This window comes from Gorilla gorilla, chromosome 20 (genome assembly GCF_029281585.2).
Source record: "Gorilla gorilla gorilla isolate KB3781 chromosome 20, NHGRI_mGorGor1-v2.1_pri, whole genome shotgun sequence".
Classification (NCBI taxonomy): domain Eukaryota; kingdom Metazoa; phylum Chordata; class Mammalia; order Primates; family Hominidae; genus Gorilla; species Gorilla gorilla.
The window spans coordinates 60,641,739-60,661,655 of record NC_073244.2 but is presented as its reverse complement, the minus strand read 5'-3'; the positions used below and the strand labels follow the sequence as shown (position 1 = coordinate 60,661,655).

At 54.8% G+C, this 19,917-nt stretch overlaps 3 protein-coding genes across 5 annotated transcripts in view; 2 read left to right on the top strand and 1 right to left on the bottom strand.

The window, feature by feature from the left end:
* Positions 1-5,982: 5,982 nt before the first annotated feature.
* LIN7B (lin-7 homolog B, crumbs cell polarity complex component) lies at positions 5,983-10,110 on the top strand. Of its 2 annotated transcripts, XM_031004690.2 has the most exons (6): positions 5,983-6,092; positions 6,499-6,617; positions 6,910-6,981; positions 7,922-8,131; positions 9,505-9,668; positions 10,002-10,110. In XM_031004690.2, the coding sequence occupies exons 1-6, from the start codon at positions 6,056-6,058 to the stop codon at positions 10,021-10,023; spliced, it is 624 nt and encodes a 207-aa protein (XP_030860550.1). In that variant the 5' UTR covers positions 5,983-6,055; the 3' UTR covers positions 10,024-10,110. The 2 variants fall into 2 exon arrangements, with proteins under 2 accessions (XP_030860550.1, XP_030860549.1); XM_031004689.3 differs by lacking the exon at positions 7,922-8,131.
* Positions 10,111-10,182: 72 nt separating this feature from the next.
* On the bottom strand, positions 10,183-10,795 carry C20H19orf73 (chromosome 20 C19orf73 homolog). Its single transcript, XM_004061119.4, has one exon. It carries the CDS (start codon positions 10,670-10,672, stop codon positions 10,283-10,285), a length of 390 nt encoding a protein of 129 aa, XP_004061167.1. The 5' UTR covers positions 10,673-10,795; the 3' UTR covers positions 10,183-10,282.
* Positions 10,796-11,288: 493 nt separating this feature from the next.
* Positions 11,289-19,917, top strand: part of PPFIA3 (PTPRF interacting protein alpha 3) — a 31,465-nt gene continuing 22,836 nt past the window's right edge. For both annotated transcript variants that reach the window (XM_031004448.3, XM_031004447.3), the window contains exons 1-2: positions 11,289-11,372; positions 19,499-19,753. In XM_031004448.3, the coding sequence (XP_030860308.1) occupies positions 19,514-19,753 (240 nt within the window). In that variant the 5' untranslated portion in view covers positions 11,289-11,372; positions 19,499-19,513. The remainder of the gene's footprint in view (positions 11,373-19,498; positions 19,754-19,917) is intronic.

Below are 19,917 nucleotides of genomic sequence, written 5' to 3'. Positions count from 1 at the left end.
ACCTCCCAAATCTATGTGCACCCTCCCTTAGAGGCATCTGCCAACTCAAGCTGCTCACTGTCTGCAAGACCCCCCCAAGAAACTCATCAGAATGCAGTAACTGGGAGGCTAAGGAACTGGTGGCCTGGAGACTGCAGCAGCCATGCTGTTCTAGGGGAGACAGGTTGGGGTTCAAGGCCCACCATGGATTGGCCCTGCTTGAGATGGCCAGGGTGCCTCAATGTCAGAGTAATGCCATAACAGAAGAAATCAGACTAAGAGGCTGGGCATGGTGGCTCATGCTTGTAATCCCAGCACTTCGGGAAGCAGAGGTGGGTGGATTACTTGAGGTCAGGAGTTAAAGACTAGCCTGGCCAACATGGCAAAACCCTGTCTCTACCAAAAATACAAAAATTACCCTGAGGCCAGGTGCGGTGGCTCATGCCTGTAATCCCAGCTCTTTGGGAGGCTGAGGCGGGCAGATCACCTGAGGTCAGGAGTTTGAGACCATCCTGGCCAACATGGCAAAACCCAATCTCTACTAAAAAATACAAAACATTAGCCAGGCATGGTAGTGAGCACTTGTAATCCCAGGTACTCGGGAGGCTGAGGCAGAATTGCTTGAACCTGGGAGGTGGAGGTTGCAGTGAGCCGAGATGGCGCCATTGCACTCCAGCCCGGGCAACAGAGTGAGACTCCATCTCAAAAAGAATAAGTAAATAATCAATCAGGCTAAGAAAGCCTAAAACCAGACTTTTTCAGGATTTAGGCAGTCTGCTAGTCAGAAGAAAACTCTGGAAGAAGATAACGTTCCGAGTCTCCACATGTACTATTTTTAGTACCCATTACTCAGCATCTACTCAATAGTTACCAGCCTTGCTAGAAAGGACTTAATTTGCTGAAAACCAAGAGGGAAACAAAATAGACAATAGGAAGAGACCCAAGCAGGGGTGATTCAGATGTTGGAGTTATCATAACTATGATATATTCACAAAATAAGGAAAAGATGGAGAATGTTGAGATATCTGGAATCTAGCTACTTGAGAGGCAGAGGTAGGAGGATTCTTTAAGCCAAGGAGTTTGAGATTCAGTGAGCTATGATCACACCACTGCACTCTAGCCTGGGTGACAGGAAGACCCTGCCTCAAAAAAAAAAAAAAAAAAAAATCTGGAATCTAACAAAAAGTTAAATGGCAATTCTAGAACTAGAAAACACAAGTGAAATTAAGAATTAAGTAGGTGGTGGCCAGGCATGGTGGCTCTGTAAACTCAACACTTTGGGAGGCCAAGGTGGGAGGATCACTTGAGCCCAGGAGACGGAGACCAGCCTGGGCAACATCGCAAAAGCCTGGTCTCTACAAAAAATACAAAAATTAGCCAAACGTGGTGGCATGCGCCTATGGTCCCAGATAGGAGGCTAAGGTGGAAGGATTACCTGAGCCCAGGGAGGTAAAGGCTGCAGTGAGCCATGATTGCACAACTGCTCTTCAGCCTGGGCAACAAAGTGAGACCCTGTAACAACAACAACAACAACAAAACACCACACACACACACACACACATACTAAAGAATTTAGTAGACAGCCGGGGGCGGTGGCTAACGCCTGTAATCCCAGCACTTTGAGAGCCCAAGGCAGGTGGATCACCTGAGATCAGGAGTTCAAGACCAGCCTGGCCAATATGGTGAAACACTGTCTCTACTAAAAATACAAAAGTTAGCCGGGCGTGGTGGCGGGCGCCTGTAGTCCCAGCTACTCAGGAGGCTGAGGCAGGAGAATTGCTTGAACCTGGGAGGCGGAGGTTGCAATGAACCGAGATTGTGCCACTGCACTCCAGCCTGGGGGACAGAGCGAGACTCTGTCTCAAAAAAAAAAAAAAGGAATTTAGTAGTTGATGAGACACTAGATAATGTGGAGTCTTCCTTATCAATGCTTGAAATGCTACGAAAGATTGACTTGAACAAACCTTTTTTTTTTTTTTGAGACGGAGTTTCGCTCCTGTCGCCCAAGCTGGAGTGCAATGGGCGATCTTGGCTCACTGCAACCTCCACCTCCTGGGTTCAAGTGATTCTCCTGCTTCAGCTTCCTGAGTAGCTGGGAATGTGCCACCATACCTGGCTAATTTTTGTGTTTTTAGTAGAGACGGGGTTTCACCATGTTAGCCAGGCTGGTCTTGAGCTCCTGACTTCAGGTGATCCTCCCGCCTCAGCCTCCCAAAGTGCTGGGATTACATGCATGAGCCACCGCGCCCGGCCTCAAACTTTCTTGAAAGAGACATCTCACGACCTCTTTAGGAATAACTGAAGCCATACTTCACTAAAATGAAGGATTTACAAGAAGAAACTGGATCTAATTCAGGAGATCAGTGGAAGGAAGTTCCAGGATGGCAGTTTCTAGGAAGCAATTTGGTTCAGAGTCGGGTAAGAGGACTGAAGTTTCCCAGAAGTTTAGGGAAAAGATGGTAAGAGCAGAAAATCAATCTGTAATCTATTACATCTAAATTGATAAATCAAGGGCCGGGTGCAGTGACTGACACCTATAATCTTAGCACTTTGGGAGGCCGAAGTGGGCAGATCACTCAGGGTCAGGAGTTCAAGACCAGCTTGGCCAACATGGAGAAACCCCGTCACTACTAAAAATATACAAATTAGCCGGGTGTGGTGGGGGGCACCTGTAATCCCAGCCACTCAGGAGACAGGGGCAGGAGAATCGCTTGAACCCGGGAGGCGGAGGTTGCAGCGAGCTGAGATTGTGCCACTGCACTCCAGCCTAGGCAACAGTCCACTTCATCTCAAAAAAATTAAAAAGTAGCCATGCGTGGTGGCTCACACCTATAATCCCTGCACTTTGGGAGGCCGAGGCAGGTGGATCACGAGGTCAGGAGTTTAAGACCAGCCTGGTCAATATGGTGAAACCCCATCTCTGCTAAAAATACAAAAAATTAGCTGGGCTTGGTGGCGCACGCCTGTAGTCCCAGCTGCTTGGGAGGCTGAGGCAGAAGAATCGCTTGAACCGGGGAGGCAGAGGTTGCAGTGAGTGGAGATTGCAGCCACTGCACTCCAGCCTGGATGACAGAGAGAGACTCCACCTCAAATAAATAGATAGATGACAGATACATATATATATATACACACACACACACATATATATGTATATATAGAGAGAGAAATAGCATGTTACTTAGACACAGAAGCAGCTCTCAGGCTAAACATCTGTAAGTTCCCTCTCACAGTGAGTAGAGTTAGGAGAGGTAGAAGCTGGTGCTTTTCACTATTATTAGCCTGTCTGTGTTATTTGGTTTTGTTTTTAATCCCATAAAGATATTACTTTTTGCTAAAGAGAGAGCTACAGTGAAGGAGACAGCCAGACAAACCTGCTCTAGTCCTCCCACTTGGAACAAGCACTTTTCCGGACTCCATATCGCCACCCAGCAGAACCAGAAGAGCAGCCAACTTTCTCCAAAGTCTTGTCCACATCTCCTCAGCCTCTCTAGAGCATGATACCACTGACCACTTCCTTTTTTTATTTTTTATTTATTTATTTAATTTTCCAAGACGGAGTTTCGCTCTTATTGCCCAGGCTGGAGTGTAATGGCACGATCTCGGCTCACTACAACCTCCACCTCCTGGGTTCAAGCTATTCTCCTGCCTCAGCCTCCCGAATGGGATTACAGGCACCCGCCACCACGCCCAGCTAATTTTTTGTATTTTTAGTAGAGATAGGGTTTCATCAAGTTGGCCAGGCTGGTCTCAAACTCCTGACCTCAGGTGATCTGCCCGCCTCAGCCTCCCAAAATGCTTACAGGCGTGACCACCACGCCTGGCCTCACTTTTTTTTTTTGAGACGGAGTTTCGCTCTTTTTGCCAAAGCTGGAATGCAATGGCACGATCTCGGCTCACCGCAACCTCCGCCTCCTGGGTTCAAGCAGTTCTCCTGCCTCAGCCTCCCCAGTAGTTGGGATTACAGGCATGCACCACCATGCCTGGCTACTTTTGTATTTTTAGTAAAGACAGGGTTTCTCCATGTGGTCAGGCTGGTCTCCTGACCTCAGGCGATCCACCCGCCTCGGCCCCCCAAAGTGCTGGGATTCCAGGCATAAGCCACCATGCCCAGCCACACTTCTTTTTAAAAACACTCTCAGCCAGGCACAGCGGTTCGTGCCTATAAACTCAGCACTTTGGGAGGCCGAGGCAGGGGGATTGTTTGAGCCCAGGAGTTCAAGACCAGCCTGAGCAACAAAGACCCCTCCATCTAAAACAAACAAAAAAAGAAGATAAAATTTAAAAACCCCTCTTCTCATGGTTTCTCCCACCTGGCTTTCTGCCTACATTTCAGGCCATTCTCTGCTGTCCTCCTGACTTTTAAGTGTTAGAGAGGTTTGGGGACCAGTTCTAGGCCGTCTTAATATTCGCTTGACCCTGACGTTCTTATCCACTCCGGTGGTTTTATTTACCACCTATGCCCCAATATTCAAACATGCCTGCAGACCAGGTTGCTCTTTTGAGCCCTAGACCTAGATCGATAGTTTCTCCCATGGATTCTGCATAGGCTCCTCAAATTCAAAATATCCAGTATCGGCCAGGCAAGGTGGCTCGCGCCTGTAATCCCGGCACTTTGGAAGGCTGAGGCAGGTGGATCACTTGAGGTCAGGAGTTCGAGACCAGCCTGGCCATCATGGTGAAACCCCATCTCTACGAAAAATACAAAAATTTGGCAGGTGTGGAGGTGCACACCTGTACTCTCAGCTACTCAGGAGGCTGAGGCAGGAGAATTGCTTGCACCCGGGAGGCAGAGGTTGCAATGAGCCGAGATTGTGCCACTGCACTCAAGACTGGGCAACAGAGGGAAGACTGTGTCTCAAAAACAAACAAAATATCCAGTATCCCTCTTTCAGTGTAGACCATCTTAAAAATGGCACCAAAGCACCTTAAAACTGTCTTCTCCTGCACCTCCCAATCCCCATATATAGCCAAGCACCAAGGCTTGTCTAGACATTTCCCACATCTGCCCACCCATCTTCTGTGCTTTGGCCCTGGTGCCAGCTGCCACCTGGATAGCTGTGGTAGCCTCCTAAGTTGCCCCGCTGCTTCTCCTCTTGTTCTTGTCCAAACCAGTCTCCACAGTGGCTACAGTGATTTTTTTTTTTTTCAATAGATACGAGGTCTCACTATATTGCCCATGCTGGTCTTGAACTCCTGGGCTCAAGTAGTCTTGCTGCAGCCTCCCAAAGCGCTAGGATTACAGGTGTGAGGCACCGTGCCCGGCCCCAGTGATCTTAAAATACAAATTTGAAGCCCAACCTGGGCGACAGAGCGAGGCTCCGTCTCAAAAATAATAATAATAATAATATAATAATACAAATTTGAGTGTCATATTTTACTCTTAGGAGTTTGCATTAAGCCCCAAATCCTCAAGGCGCATATGCCAACGCAGTAGCCCAGGCATAAACTATCCTGCCGACCTTTTCACCTCATCATCAACCAATCCTAACTCTGCTTCCAGCCACGTGGGCTCTTTCTGCGTGGTGGGGGTGACCCAAGCTCCACCTCTTGTTCATCTTACCTCCCAGGACTGTGTGTCAATGTCCCTCCTCTAGGATTTCCTTCGTCTTCTAGATCATCACCTCCCCACTCTCAGCTCTCATCACAGCCGTGGTTGGTCGTCTACCTCCCCTATAGACTGGAAGCTTCGTTCGGGCCGTGGGCTTGGCTGCCCTGCTCACCACGGTGTCCATGCCTTGGGCTCAGATGTTTCACAAGAGTTTGTTGAATGAATGTGGGGAAAGGATGGACAAGGGATAGACAGGTGTGGAGGGCAGGCAGACACGAATCCTGAAAGGTACACACAGACCGAACCTGCAGTGGGAGGGGTCGCCAACAGGACCGACTGGCCGGGGCGGAGGGCAGGGCCGCGGCTGGCGCGCGGCAGGTGGTCGGAGCAGTCGGGCGCGGGAGAGCTGGGCGCTCTCCAGGCTGCGCCTCCGCAGGGGGCGCCCGTGGCCCGGGGCGTGGCCTCGCGCAGCCCCGCCCTCCTCGCCGGCGCCAGGGCAGGCGGGCGGCTGGCAGCTGTGGCGCCGACATGGCTGCGCTGGTGGAGCCGCTGGGGCTGGAGCGGGGTAAGCGCGCGCCAGGGGGCCCTGCCCACCCGGGCCGCGGCCTACATACCCAGCCCCCGGTCCCCGCCCTTCCCGGGTCAGGCCAGTGCGGGTGGGCCAGCGGACCCGGCGGGGGTGGGCGGGGCGGGCGCCGGGGCCGGGCGGTCGCTAGGTGTGGGAGGCTCCCTGGGCGCGGGCCGGGGCGCTGGGCCCCGCCTTACACCCCGGCCTGTGGAGGGGTCCCGGGGCCGCAGGGCCGCTGGTGGCGGTCTCTCCTGCGCCACCCTGGACTCTGCGGGGTGTCCGACTAGGCTTCGGCCGTCCTCCCCGGACTGTGCGCTCGGCCTCACTCCGCCGCTCTCCTTGCTTCTCTGCGTCTCGGGGTCTCTGACACTCGGGGTTTCTGCGCCCCGCCCCCGCCCCGCAGACGTGTCCCGGGCGGTTGAGCTCCTCGAGCGGCTCCAGCGCAGCGGGGAGCTGCCGCCGCAGAAGCTGCAGGCCCTCCAGCGAGTTCTGCAGAGCCGCTTCTGCTCCGCTATCCGAGAGGTGAGGGGCGCGCGGCGCAGGGGCGCGAGCTGGTGGCCGTCGTCGTCCTCCTCCTCCTCCTGCTTGTCCCGAGCCCGGAGACTACGCCTCCCGGCAGCTCCCGAGGCGGCCCGCCTTGGGGTGCCAACGCTTCAGCTCAGGGGTTCTTCGGGAGTTGTAGTTTCCTCGGGCTTCTGTTGCGGGGGCGGGGCGGATCCTTGCGTGGTAGCGGGAGAGGGTCTAGAGGCCTGAACTCCTGCGTCTAGGGCTGGAGGAGCTGGCGACTCCCTGATGCCGCTGCCTCCTCACCCAGGTGTATGAGCAGCTTTATGACACGCTGGACATCACCGGCAGCGCCGAGATCCGAGCCCATGCCACAGCCAAGGTGGGCCCTGCACCCCATTGCTCCTGGTGTCTATTTAACTGCCTAGTCGAACTCAATATCTCCTTCATGCCAGTCGTTTCTGTTTCCTCCCTCATGATTTTTGCTAAATCTATGTGCCACCTTACTATTATTAAATAATCGCACATTTTTAACTTAAATGTCATACTAAGGCGTCTTTAGCAACTGCGAATGGAAACAGTATGGCATGGTTGGCTAGAAGATAACCTTCAACATCTGTACAGTGCAAACCAGGAAAGTCATGGCGCTCTGACCTCTCACTGCACAATAGTTAGATGCTGCTACCTCTTGCTGCTGTCCGGAGGCTCAGATCTCCCTGCAGGCCGGGCTTTCCTCTGTTTAAAAGTAAGATTGAGGCCAGGCACGGTGGCTCACGCCTGTAATCCCAACACTTTGGGAGGCCGAGGCAGGTGGATCAGTTGAGGTCAGGAGTTCGAGACCAGCCTGGCCAACATGGTGAAACCCCGTCTCCACAGAAATACAAAAAAAAAAAAAAAAAAAAACAGAAAAAGCCGAGCGTGGTGGCGAGTGCCTGTAATCCCAGCTGGATTACAACTCTGGAGGCTGAGACAGGAGAATCACTTGAACCCAGGAGGCCGAGGTTGCAGTGAGCCGAGATCGTGCCATTGCACTCCAGCCTGGGCGACAGAGTGAGACTTCATCTCAAAAAAAAAAAAAAAAAAAGTAAGATTGGCAAGTATGGGGTATTCAAGACACACACCAAATGGACACTTTCTCTTGCAAGTGAACAGAAAGAGACGCACAGTCATTACAGGGGGATCGTGCATTGTGCCATGACAAGTGTCCCATGCTTGGGGATAGTAACCCAGGCTAAATCGCTGTCCTCGGTCCACATCCCCTACCCCAGCCTTCATGCCCACCTGGAAGGGGCCCTCATCTTCAGTCGCTTTCTCTCTCCCAGGCCACAGTGGCTGCCTTCACAGCCAGCGAGGGCCACGCACATCCCAGGGTAGTGGAGCTACCCAAGACGGATGAGGGCCTAGGCTTCAACATCATGGGTGGCAAAGAGCAAAACTCGCCCATCTACATCTCCCGGGTCATCCCAGGGGGTGTGGCTGACCGCCATGGAGGCCTCAAGCGTGGGGATCAACTGTTGTCGGTGAACGGTGTGGTGAGTGGAGGGCTGAGGCAGGACTGGGGGACACAGTCTGTCTAACGTAGCATAGCCCGTGCTTTTGACATTCACTCAACACACACTGAGTGCTGTCTGTATGGCTAGCCCTGTGCTGGGCAATGTTACAGACTCTGAGAGATGTTGGCCTCAGCTCCCTACATTCAACCTTCTCTCTCTGGGGAGGGCAGTAGGCCCCGGCTGAAATAGTCCTAATCCAGAGACATAATAATGAGGAAGTGCAAAGTATTGTGACAGCCCAGATGTGGCACCAGGCCAGCGTAGATACAGGAAAGTTTTGCAGAGTAAGGAACATTTGGGTTGGGTGTTAAAGGATGAGTAGGAGTTCTCCAGGCAAACAAGGTACAGGGTGTTCCTGTTGAGGGTACTGTAGATAAGGATACTGACCTGGCATACCTCTGAGCTGAAAAGAAAGGGCTTAGTTCTGATGGAGGTCTGGGGCATGCAGGTAATTAAAATCACTGTGGTCAGGCTGGGTGCGATGGATCACACCTGTAATCCCAGCACTTTGGGAGGCTGAGGCACGTGGATCACTTGAGGTCAGGAGTTCAAGACCAGCCTGGCCAACATGGTGAAACCCCATCTCTACTAAAAATACAAAAATTAGCCAGGTGTGGTGGCAGGCACCTGTAATCCCAGCTACTTGGGAGGGTGAGGCAGGAGAATCGCTTGAACCTGGGAGGCAGAGGTTGCAGTGAGCTGAGATAGCACCACTGCACTCCAGCGTGGGTGACAGAGTGAGACTCCCTCTCAAAAAAAAAAAAAAATCACTGTGGTTAGAGTTGAGGGAAGCATAACTGGAGAGATGGCTGGGGTCAGCCATACAGGACCTGAGTGCCAGCCTGAGAAGCTGGGACTTTGTCCCATGGGTGCTGGGGAGCTATGGGAGGGGTGAGCCAGGGATAAACTCAGCTTGCAGGTGCAGAAGGACCACTCTGGGACTCTATGGGAGATGAACTGAGGGGAGAGACTAGAAGCCAGGCCAGGGAGGAGGCTGGGGTAAGAGTCCAGAGAAAAGAGGACAAGGCCTGAGCTGGCCCAGGGCTGTGGGGACAAAAAAGAGGGAGTCAAGGCAGGCGGACATTAGTGGGCTGTGGGCAGGGAGGCCACAAAGATGGGTCTGGACGTTTGGCCAGGGACTGAGGGAACACGGGGCTGTCCCTGACATGGGAATCCTGGGAGATTTTGGAGGAGAACACTGAACCAGGAGTTAATGACTCCCACGAGGAGGACATGAGGCATTGACATCTCAGGGCTGGCACCAGGCTCACTAGCAGTGGGTCCCATCTCCCAGTGGGGGCTGGACGAGGGCAGCGGGCCCCAGGCTCAGCTGTCTGTGTTGGGCCCTGCAGAGCGTTGAGGGTGAGCAGCATGAGAAGGCGGTGGAGCTGCTGAAGGCGGCCCAGGGCTCGGTGAAGCTGGTTGTCCGTTACACACCGCGAGTGCTGGAGGAGATGGAGGCCCGGTTCGAGAAGATGCGCTCTGCCCGCCGGCGCCAACAGCATCAGAGCTACTCGTGAGCCCCTCGGTCACCACACCCCTGGGGCCTCCACGGGCTCCCTTTAACCCCAGGCTCCCAAACCAGGCCAATGCTTCCTGGATCTTCCAGCCCTGGCCCCTCCTCTGGGATCCTGACCCTTGACCCTTGGCCCAGGCTCTCACCCCAGGCTAGTCTGACCAAATCCCCTGGGGAGCCCTTAGCTTCCTTCCATCCCAAGATACGGAACCTACTGTGGCTGGGATCCCTCAGCCCACTTACCTGGGCCCTTGCCTCTGCAACCCCAGTCCTGCCCCTCTTGTCTACCCGGAGCCTCCCTGATCCCGGGTCCCTTCTCCACCCCCCTTGCAGGTCCTTGGAGTCTCGAGGTTGAAACCACAGATCTGGACGTTCACGTGCACTCTCTTCTTGTACAGTATTTATTGTTCCTGGCACTTTATTTAAAGATATTTGACCCTCACTGAGTGTCTGTGTGTCTGTCCTGCATTCCTGGGTTGGTGTCTTGAGATGTGGAGGGAATGCGAGGAGCTGAGGTCAGGCCAAGCCCTTGAGAAGCCTTTTCCAGAGTCTGAGAACAGAGGTTAAGACCTCTCCCTAGGTCTGAAGGCGGAGACAGGCCAGCTTCCAAGAGACTAGTCCGAGGGCGGAGGGCGGAGGCAGGGACCCAGTCTGGGTCTGAGTGCAGGGGCAGAACTGAGGACAACGCCGCCTACCCTTAAGAGCGTCCGAGGGCGAAGGCCAAGTCCCTTCCTCCAGAGTCCTGAAACGCAGCCGGAGCCAGTGGGCGGCCTCTGTGTGGGCGGGGCGGAGCGAACCATTAGCCTCGTCCGCCGGGGGAACCCTGCAGGCCGCACTACTGTCTGCGTGGGAGTCGCGGGTGGGGGTGCCGCGTGCAGTTCCCGAGGCGGGCGCAGGGGTGCAGAATGAGGTGCCCTCGCCCACCGGGCGCTCACTCCACCTTCCAAACACAGCGCGTCTTTCCGGAAGCTGCCCCCGCCTTGAAATCCAACCTTTAGCCTCATCCCGCTGCCCGCCCAGCCCTCGTGTCCCGTGCGGCGCGAGGGCTAGTGCGCGCCACTGCCGGGAGCCGGGGTCGCGACTCGCGTTCCACGCCGCGCGCTACTCGCTGCAGGTGACATCATCCCCCTGCCGGGCTCCGCCTCCCGCCCCAGCCGCCTCACGCCGCGTGCCTATTGGTCGACGCGCCTTATGCCCCGCCTCTCGCTCTCCGCCCGCGCGACCCCTCCCGGCCGGTGTGGAGGCGGGGTCTAGTCGCCGGCCGGCGCCGACGCTCTCTCCCATTGGCCGCTCTTCGCCGTCTGTCAGTCTCCTGTTAAAGGGGCCACGACCGCCCGGGAGCCGTGGGGGGGGAGGGGGAGGGAGGAGGAATTTTTTTGGGGGGAAGGTGGGATTTGGGGGGCGCTGGTGGGCACCCCTGGATCTGGCGGCTGCGGCCTCGCGGAGGGAGGCTGATCGGTGACAGGGGCAGGGGGCTATTTTGGGGGTAGAAGGCAGTGAGAGCGTGAGGGGGAGGGGGGTCCCCAGCGCCCAAGCCGGAGCCAGAGACGCGGAGCCCGCGCGAGCGTCGGAGACAGGGCTCCAGGGCTCCGAAGCGACAGAGCCGGGCCCCGGCCGCTGCCAGGGGCCCCGCCCGGCCCCCCCACTCCACCCCACGTCCCTCCTGCAGCCCAGCTCCGCCCGCAGCCGCCGCGGACCAGGCAGGTAAGAGCCCGGCCCGGCCCTCCTGGCAGCGCCCACCCTGGGGACCCCTTGGCGAGCCTCCCCCGCCTCCCCGACATCCCGGATTCCCTTCCTCATCCCAGGGGACCCCCGAGCCCAGATTTCACAGCCTAACCCCGGGGACTCAGGCGTGCCCCTCCCGGCGCCCAGAGTCCCCGACCGAACCCTAGAATCCCGGGCGCACCGCCGCCTTGCGCCTCCTCCAGGGCCCAGGAGCTCGGATTTCCCGGTCCGGCCCCGGGACCCCTCCTAGAGCCTAGATCCCCCTTCCTGACCCTGTCCTGGGAGCTCCAGACACCCGCCGCGGCGGTGCCAGACTCCCCAGGCGCGTCCGCATCGTCTCCGCTTCGCGCACTCCGTCTCCCGTCGCCAGCCTCGGGCTTGCACAGCCGGCTGCGTCCCACGGTCCAGGCAGGCTCGGCGGCCGCCCTGGACACAGGCCCGCTCTGGAGCTGTCCATGGTCAGCGCGCTCGGCAGCCTCGCCTCCCCCCACCTCCCGCCGCCGCCACCAGGGAGGGGGCGCAGGCGGCGCGGGGATCCCCCCGCCGCGCCTTTGACCCGGGAATACCCGGGCCCTCCCCGACCCGGGCGCCCCAGCCTCTGGGTTCTGCCGGCCAGGCTCGTGGCCCCGTCCTCGGCACCCCAGGTTCCTAGGACTCCAGCTGCTCCCTGAGGATCCAGGGCTTCTGAATTTTCCTGTTCTGGTCGCCGTGGGGACCATGGCACCCGGGGATGCAGCTCCCACCCCGTTCGGGAAGCCTGTCCGTGTCTACACCTCTGCTGACCCCAGGTGGTAGCCCTCACCCCGTCAGCACCTAGGAATCCTGTTCCCCAGCGTTTGCTCTGCTTAGAACCCCGTTCAACAGCCGCTGTGCCCTGCAGACACACAGACTTAGCCTCCTGGCACCCAGCATCTGCTCCCCGAGGGACTCAGGCGCCATGACTCCCTTCCTTTGGGGGACCCGGAATGTGATTCTCAATGCAGTTCTCTGACTTCTGTTCACACTCCCACTTGGGGACCTAAATGTCTTGGTCCCAGTCTCGTATCCCCTCAGGGACCCAGGAGTTCAGACCCCGGCTTCCGTACTGCCCACCAGCTTTTACCGAGGCTGTCTGCCTCAACCCTCTCTCCAAACAAGACCTCAGGCTCTCACCTTCCAATCCCCCGTCATTTACCTCCACAAGGATTCAGGAGTCCAGGCTCCCAGCTCTGTCCACTGCCCTCCCCAGCAGGTAGCTAGTTTCTCAGGTCTCACTTTTAGGAACCAGGTCTTCACAGCCTCATCACTCTGCCCCATCAACTTCACATCTCCTGTGGCCCTACCAAACCCCTGTCTCATCCTCACGTCACCCCAGGTGGCGGGCTTCAGGACTCTCTACTCTTTCCCCTAAGACGCAGCGTGTTGAGATGTTTCTAGCACTCCATTGCCCCCTGAGGCTCAGATGAGTTCCCCTTCTCCAAGTACACTCTCCCAGGCCAATGAGCCGAACACACATCACCTCCTCCAGATGTATTCTGTGGCCTGGGCTCATAAGGAGCTCTAGAAGCTACCTGCTGCCATACAAATTTCTTTCTTTCTTTTTATTTACTTATTTATTTATTTATTTTGAGACAAGGTCTCTGTTGCCCAGGCTGGAGTGCACTGGCACAATCACAGCTCACTGCAGCCTCCACCTCCTGGGCTCAGGTGATCTTCCCACCTTAGCCTCCTGAGTAGCTGGGACCACAGGCACTCACCACCAGGCCTGGCTAATTAAAAAAAAAAAATTTTGGCCAGGCGCGGTGGCTCATGCCGGTAATCCCAGCACTCTGGGAGGCTGAAGCGAGCGGATCACCTGAGGTCAGGATTTTGAGACCAGCCTGGCCAACATGGAGAAACCCTGTCTCTACTAAAAATACAAAATTAGCCAGGCGTGGTGGCACATGCCTGTAATCCCAGCTACTCAGGAGGCTGAGGCAGGAGAGTCGTTTGAACCCTGGAGGCAGAGGTTGCATTGAGCTGAGATCGCGCCACTGCACTCCAGCCTGAACCACAAGAGCGAAACTCCGTCTCAAAAAAAAAATTTTATTTATTTATTTATTTATTTATTTATTTTTTGTAGAGATGGGGGTTTCTCCATGTTGCCCAGACTGGTCTGAAACTCCTAGGCTCAAGCGATCCTTCTCTGTCGGCTCCCAAAAGTGCTGGGATTACAGGCATGGCCATCGCGCCTGGCCGGGCCACATTTCTTGTCGCACATGTGCTCTTGCATTGCTCCATGTTCTAGATTCCTTCTAAACACGAGAACACTCCCAGCTGATGTCTGTTCTGTGTTCCATTTTCATTCCAGGCATGGTCTGAGTTCTAGGCCAGATGCCAATTTTTTTTTTTTTTTTTTTTTTGAGACGGAGTTTCACTCTTGTTGCCCAGGCTGGAGTGCAATGGTGCGATCTTGGCTCACCACAACCTCTGCCTCCCGCGTTCAAGCGATTCTCCTGCTTCAGCCTCCTGAGTAGCGGGGATTACAGGCGCCTACCACCATGCCCGGCTAATTTTTTGTATTTTTAGTAGAGATGGGGGTTTCTCCATGTTGGTCAGACTAGTCTCGAGTTCCCGACCTCAGGTGATCACCCGCCTCGGCCTCCCAAAGTGCTGGGATTATAGGCGTGAGCCACTGTGCACAGCCTTTGTTTTTTTCATATATTTAGATAGGACCCCTGAGCCAGATTCTGATCCCGCCGTATCCTCAGACATGTTCCAAAGTTCTAACAACCAGTCCTTCCTTCTTTGCTAAATGTTCATTTCAAGTGTGTTCCAGGTTTCAGCCACGTTGTTCTAGATTCCATTCTCTTCCCAGGAGCAATCTAACTTCTAAGATGTGTGTGTTCCAAGTATGTGCTCTAGGCTTCCTAATTCGTGCCATTGATTCTAGAATGCCCTTCCCTGTTTCCCTGTTTTAGGTTCTAAGGAAGTTCTATCTAATTGCACATTCTTTTTTGTTGTTGTTGTTTAGTTTTTTTTTTTTTTTTTGCGGGGGATGGAGTCTCACTCTGTCTCCCAGGCTGGAGTGCAGTGGCGCGATTTCGGCTCACTGCAAGCTCTGCCTTCCGGGTTCACACCATTTTCCTGCCTCAGCCTCCCAAGTAGCTGGGACAACAGGCGCCCACCACCACGCCCGGCTAATTTTTTGTATTTTTAGTAGAGACGGGGTATCACCGTGTTAGCCAGGATGGTCTCTATCTGTTAACCTCGTGATCCACCTGCCTCTGCCTCCCAAAGTGTTGGGATTACAGGCAGGAGCCACCACGCCCGGCCTGTTGTTTAGTTTTTATTTTATTTTTGAGACGGAGTCTCACTCTGTCACCCAGGCTGGAGTGCGGTGGTATGATCTCAGCTCACTGCAACCTCTGCCTCCCGGGTTCAAGCAATTCTCCTGCCTCAGCCTCCCAAATAGCTGGGACTACAGGCACATGCCACCAAGCCTGGCTAATTTTTTTTGTATTTTTAATAGAGACAGGGTTTTGCCATGTTGGCCAGGCTGGTCTCGAACTCCTGACCTCAAGTGATCCCCCTCCTGCCTCCCAAAGTGCTGGGATTACAGGTGTGAGCCACCACGCCCGGCCTGTTATTGTTGTTTAGACGTTGGATCTCATTATGTTACTGAGGCGATCCTCTCACCTTGGCCTTCCGAAGTGCTGGAATTACAAGCATGAGCCACTGTGCCTGGCCCTAATTTCACATTCTTTTTTTTTTTGAGATCGAGTCTCACTCTGTTGCCCAGGCCGGAGGGCAGTGACGCAATCCTGGCTCACTGCAACCTCCGCCTCCCGTGTTCAAGCAAATTCTCCTGCCTCAGCCCCTCGAAGAGCTGGGATTACAGGTGTGTACCACCATGCCTGGCTAATTTTTGTGTTTTTAGTAGAGATGGGGTTTCACCATGTTGGCTAGGCTGGTCTCGAAATCCTGACCTCAAATGATCCTCCCGGCTCAGCCTCCCAAAATGCTGGGATTACAGGCGTGAACCACCGCACCCGGCCTCATATTCTTAAATGTAAAAGATTCCCAGTGAAGTGTTCTACATAATGTTTTCCTTCCCCCGGTTCTAGGTTCTAGGCCCATTCATTTTCTGTCATTTTTTTCCCAGTGCAGCCTTAGTTTAGAACTTGTCCCCTGCTGGATTGTGGGTTTTCTCCTCCATCTGCCACTTTGGCATTCTAAGCTTGTTCTAGGCTCTCTCTTCTTCTGGAGCCTTCAGCCTAGAAATGTCCTTATTTCCAGAACAGCCCCCCTCCTTTGCCAGCCTCAGTCTTTATTCCAGGAAATGCTCAATTCTCAACATGCATCCTTTTGATCCCTCCCCCTCCCCGCCCTATAGACACTTCTAAGTTCCAAGCAAACTCTTAGACACATGATAAAACCAAGGATGTGACTCCTGCTATATTCTTTTTTAAAAATGTAATTAAATTTTTAAAAATCTATTTATTTATTTATTTTGAGACCAGGTTATGAGACTGGTTAATTTTTGTATTTTTTTGTAGAGACAGGGTTTCACCATGTTTCCCAGGCTGGTCTCAAACCCCTGGGCTCGAGTGATCCTCCCACCTTGGCCTCCCATAGTGCTGGGGTTACAGGCATGAGCCGCCGCGCCTGGCCCCCTGCTATATTCTGTGTTATACCTTCATCCCTAGCAGGCTCTGAGTTCTAGATTTTATCTGCTGACTATGTTTGTTATGTGTTGCATTAGGTATATTAATGGGTGTCATTATGTATGTGAGGTTCTGGGGTGACCTGGACACTAAGTTATTGGGTTGCTCTTGGCTGGTTCTAGATTATAGGCTTCAGAACTTAGTTCTAGATTACTCTACTTAGGCCTATGAGCGGTTCTTACCCCAAGCCATTGAAAGCGTGGAAGCATACGTCTATTCCCCACCCTGTACTGTGTGTAGTAACCTTCTAGGTTCTATGTCCAGCCTTGCTGTGTTTTTTATTTCCTTCTCGGTGAATTTAAGGCTCTGGAACAGCCTCCCCAAAACATCTGTGTTGCATCGTCAGAGTGGGTTGCTGGTTTTAGATATCATGTTGGGGCTGGGCGCGGTGGCTCATGCCTATAATCTCAGCACTTTGGGAGGCCGAGGCGGGTGGATCACGAGGTCAGGAGATTGAGCTCATCCTGGCTAACATGGTGAAACCCGTCTCTACTAAACATACAAAAAATAATTAGCCGGGCGTGGCGGCACGAGCCTGTAGTCGCAGTTACTTGGGAAGCTGAGGCAGGAGAATCGCTTGAACCCTGGAGGCAGAGGTTGCAGTGAGCCGAGATCGCGCCACTCCAGCCTGGGCGATAGAGTGAGACTCCGTCTCAAAAAAACAAAGAAAAAAGAAAAAAAGAGATCATGTTGGTTTTTTGCCTATGGCTGGCTTGCCCTCTTAGAATCGTTTTCCTGAATCTTTCCTCTGAGTGCTGGGATTCGCCTGCCTAGATTCTCAGATGCACCACTTCAAACACCCAAGCGGACAGGAACCCAGCTGCCTCTTCTCCCAGGGCCCACGGCCCTCAGGCCCTCCTCTCCTCACAGAAGTCCAAGGCCCCATTCCCAGGCTTTGGACACAGTCCGCATATTGGGCGGGGCTGGGAATTATCCACGCTTAGAACCGGTTATGCGTCGCCCGCAGGGAGAGAAGGAAAAGAAGGAACTGAGTGAAAGTCCCTCCTACTTTCGGCCGGGCCAGCTGGACCCGTCGGACCTGATGTGTGTGGAGGGAGCGGTTCAGGGGGCCTGGCTTCATCTCCGCCCTGCCCCTGGCTCTAGGGACCCAAGTCCAGGCTTCCCGCCCCAGAAACCCCGCCCCTTCCTTGTCCCCCGCCCTTGGGTATAGCTTCAAGAGGGCTGGGGCTGGGGTTGGTAGGAGCGTCCCAGAACTCCTGGGTCCTGGAGGAGGAGCTGTGCACCCAGGGGCCTGGGGGAGGAGGAGCCTGAAGCCTGGGACTTCTGGGTCTAAGCGAGGAAGCTGAGAGCCCAGACTGTTGTCTCTTAGGGGAGGAGAGGGGTGCGGTCTCCGACTCCTGGGAATGGGGAGGTGGGGGCTGGAGGCGCAGGCTCCTGGGGTCTGAGAGACGAAAGGGACTGGGTCTTACACTCCTGTGACCTGAGGGAGGCGGGAGCTAGTTCTTGGACTTCTGGGTCGTGAAGAGGGTGAAGAAGTGACAAGCATGGTCCTGGCCATACTGGGGTTTTTTTGTTTTTGTTTTTTGTGGTTTTTTTTTGAGACTGGGTCTTTCTATATCGCCAAGCTGGAGTGCAGTGGCGCGATCTTGGCTCAGCGCAACCTCTGCCTCCCGGGTTCAAGCGATTCTCCTGCCTCAGCCTCCCGAGTAGCTGGGACTACAGGTGCGTGCCACCACGCAAGCTAATTTTTGTATTTTTAGTAGAGATGGGGTTTCACCATGTTGGCCAGGCTGGTCTCAATCTCTTGACCTCGTGATCCGCCAGCCTCAGCCTCCCAAAGTGCTGGGATTACATGAGTGGGCCACCTTGCCCGGCCGTTACTGTTTTTTTGTTTTTTTTTTTTGAAATGGAATCTCACTCTGTTGCCCAGGCTGGAGTTCAGTGGTGCTATCTCGGCTCACTCTAACCTCCACCTCCCGGGTTCAAGCGATTCTTGTGCCTCAGCCTCCCCAGTGGCTGGGACTACAGGCGCATGCCACCATGCCCGGCTAGTTTTTTTTGTATTTTTAGTAGAGACAGGGGTCACCATGTTGCACAGCCTGGTCTTGAACTCCTGACCTCAAGTGATCTGCCCATCTCGGCCTCCCAAAGCGCTGGGATTACAGGCATGAGCCACTGCGCCCAGTCCTGGCCTTGCTTTTTTTTTTTTTCTTTTCCCAAATGGAGTGGGTCTTTAGATTCTTAGGGAGCCGGGGTCCAGATTTCTGGGAAATTGAAGGAGGCAGGAGTTGGGCTGGCTAGTAGGTGAGACCAACCCTGTGACATTATACAGGTAACCACATCGTAGTGACCTAATCCTGGGTCCCTTGGCCCTGTGGCCTTCTTAAGGCATGGTTCTGGTCTGGGCCTCAGTTTTCCTACCCATGCAGTGGGTTGAGGGGGATTCTCAGTAGAGCCAGAATAGGTAGAGACTGATTTTCTCCACATTCACTCATACGATACCAGGGTCACCCAGCTTTGGTTCCTTTGAGTGGGCTAGGCTTAGGTTTGCTGCCAGTGTCTATTGGAGTCTGACCTCAGTTTTCCCAAATCCTCTCACCCAGGTAGCCAGGACTGTTTTCCTAAGAGCAATGGGACAGGCACAGTGGCATACTTTGGGATGCTGAGGCAGGAGGATCCCTTGAGTCCAGGAGTGAGACCTCATCTCCAAAAAAAAAAAAAAAGGTCAGGCGTGGTGGCTCATGCCTGTAATCCCAGCACTTTGGGAGGCCAAGGCGGGCAGATCACGAAGTCAGGAATTCAAGACCAGCCTAGCCAACATGGTGAAACCCTGTCTCTACTAAAAATACAAAAATTAGCTGGGCATGGTGGTGGGTTCCTGTAATCCCAGCTACTCGGGAGGCTGAGGGAGGAGAATTGCTTGAACAGGGACCCGGGAGGTGGAGGCTGCAGTGAGCTGAGATTGCATCACTGCACTCCAGCCTGGGTGACAGATCACTCCAGCTAAAAAAAAAAAAAAAAGATAGAAAGAAAGGGAAAGGAAAAGAAAAAAATTAGCCAGGTATGCTGGTGTGTGCCTGTAGTCGCAGCTACTCAGGAGGCTGAGTTGGGAGGACTGCTCGAGTCTGGGTCCTTCAGGCTGCAGTGGGCCGTGATCGCGCCACTGAACTCCAGCCTGGGTGACAGAGTGAGACCCTGTTAAAAAAAAAAAAAAAGAATAGGCCTCAGTTTCCCCTGGCAGCACTTGGTGGCCAATCTTTGGTTTCCCCGGTGGAGTGACAGGGTGGCGGTGCCTGTTTCCCTGTGCCATGATCACAGTGCCTGGGCCTCAGTTTCTTCTGTGCAGTGCTTGGTTTGCCCCCAACTATTTCCCCTACGTGGTATCCGTGTGGCCGTGCCTCAGTTTCTCTGTTGTGCCTGGACAAGGCCGGTCTGTTCCTTGCCCTCCCCGCCCCGCAGGCCCGCACCGCCGCCATGATGTGCGAGGTGATGCCCACCATCAGCGAGGATGGCCGGCGGGGCTCGGCGCTGGGCCCGGACGAGGCGGGCGGGGAGCTGGAGCGCCTCATGGTCACGATGCTCACGGAGCGCGAGCGCCTGCTGGAGACGCTGCGCGAGGCACAGGACGGGTTGGCTACAGCGCAGCTGCGGCTGCGCGAGCTCGGCCACGAGAAGGACTCGCTGCAGCGCCAGCTCAGCATCGCGCTGCCCCAGGTCTGGGCGGGACAGGGGCGGGGCCTGAGGGGGCGGGGCCTCGGGGGGAAGAAGGCGGTCCGGAAGGGGCCGGGCTTGGCGCCTGGAAGGGAGGAGTCTGGGCGAGGCTTGCCGTTAATGGGCGGGGCCTGAGTGGCAAGGGACAGCGGGACTTAGCAGGGAGG

Coding starts and splice junctions, on each gene's coding strand:
- LIN7B (XM_031004690.2), top strand. CDS start 6,056: ATGGCTGCGCTGGTGGAGCCGCTGGGGCTGGAGCGGG. Junction 8,132..9,504: donor TGTTGTCGGTGAACGGTGTG/GTGAGTGGAGGG, acceptor TGGGCCCTGCAG/AGCGTTGAGGGTGAGCAGCA. Junction 9,669..10,001: donor CAACAGCATCAGAGCTACTC/GTGAGCCCCTCG, acceptor CCCCCCTTGCAG/GTCCTTGGAGTCTCGAGGTT.
- C20H19orf73 (XM_004061119.4), bottom strand. CDS start 10,672: ATGAGGCTAAAGGTTGGATTTCAAGGCGGGGGCAGCTTCCGGAAAGAC.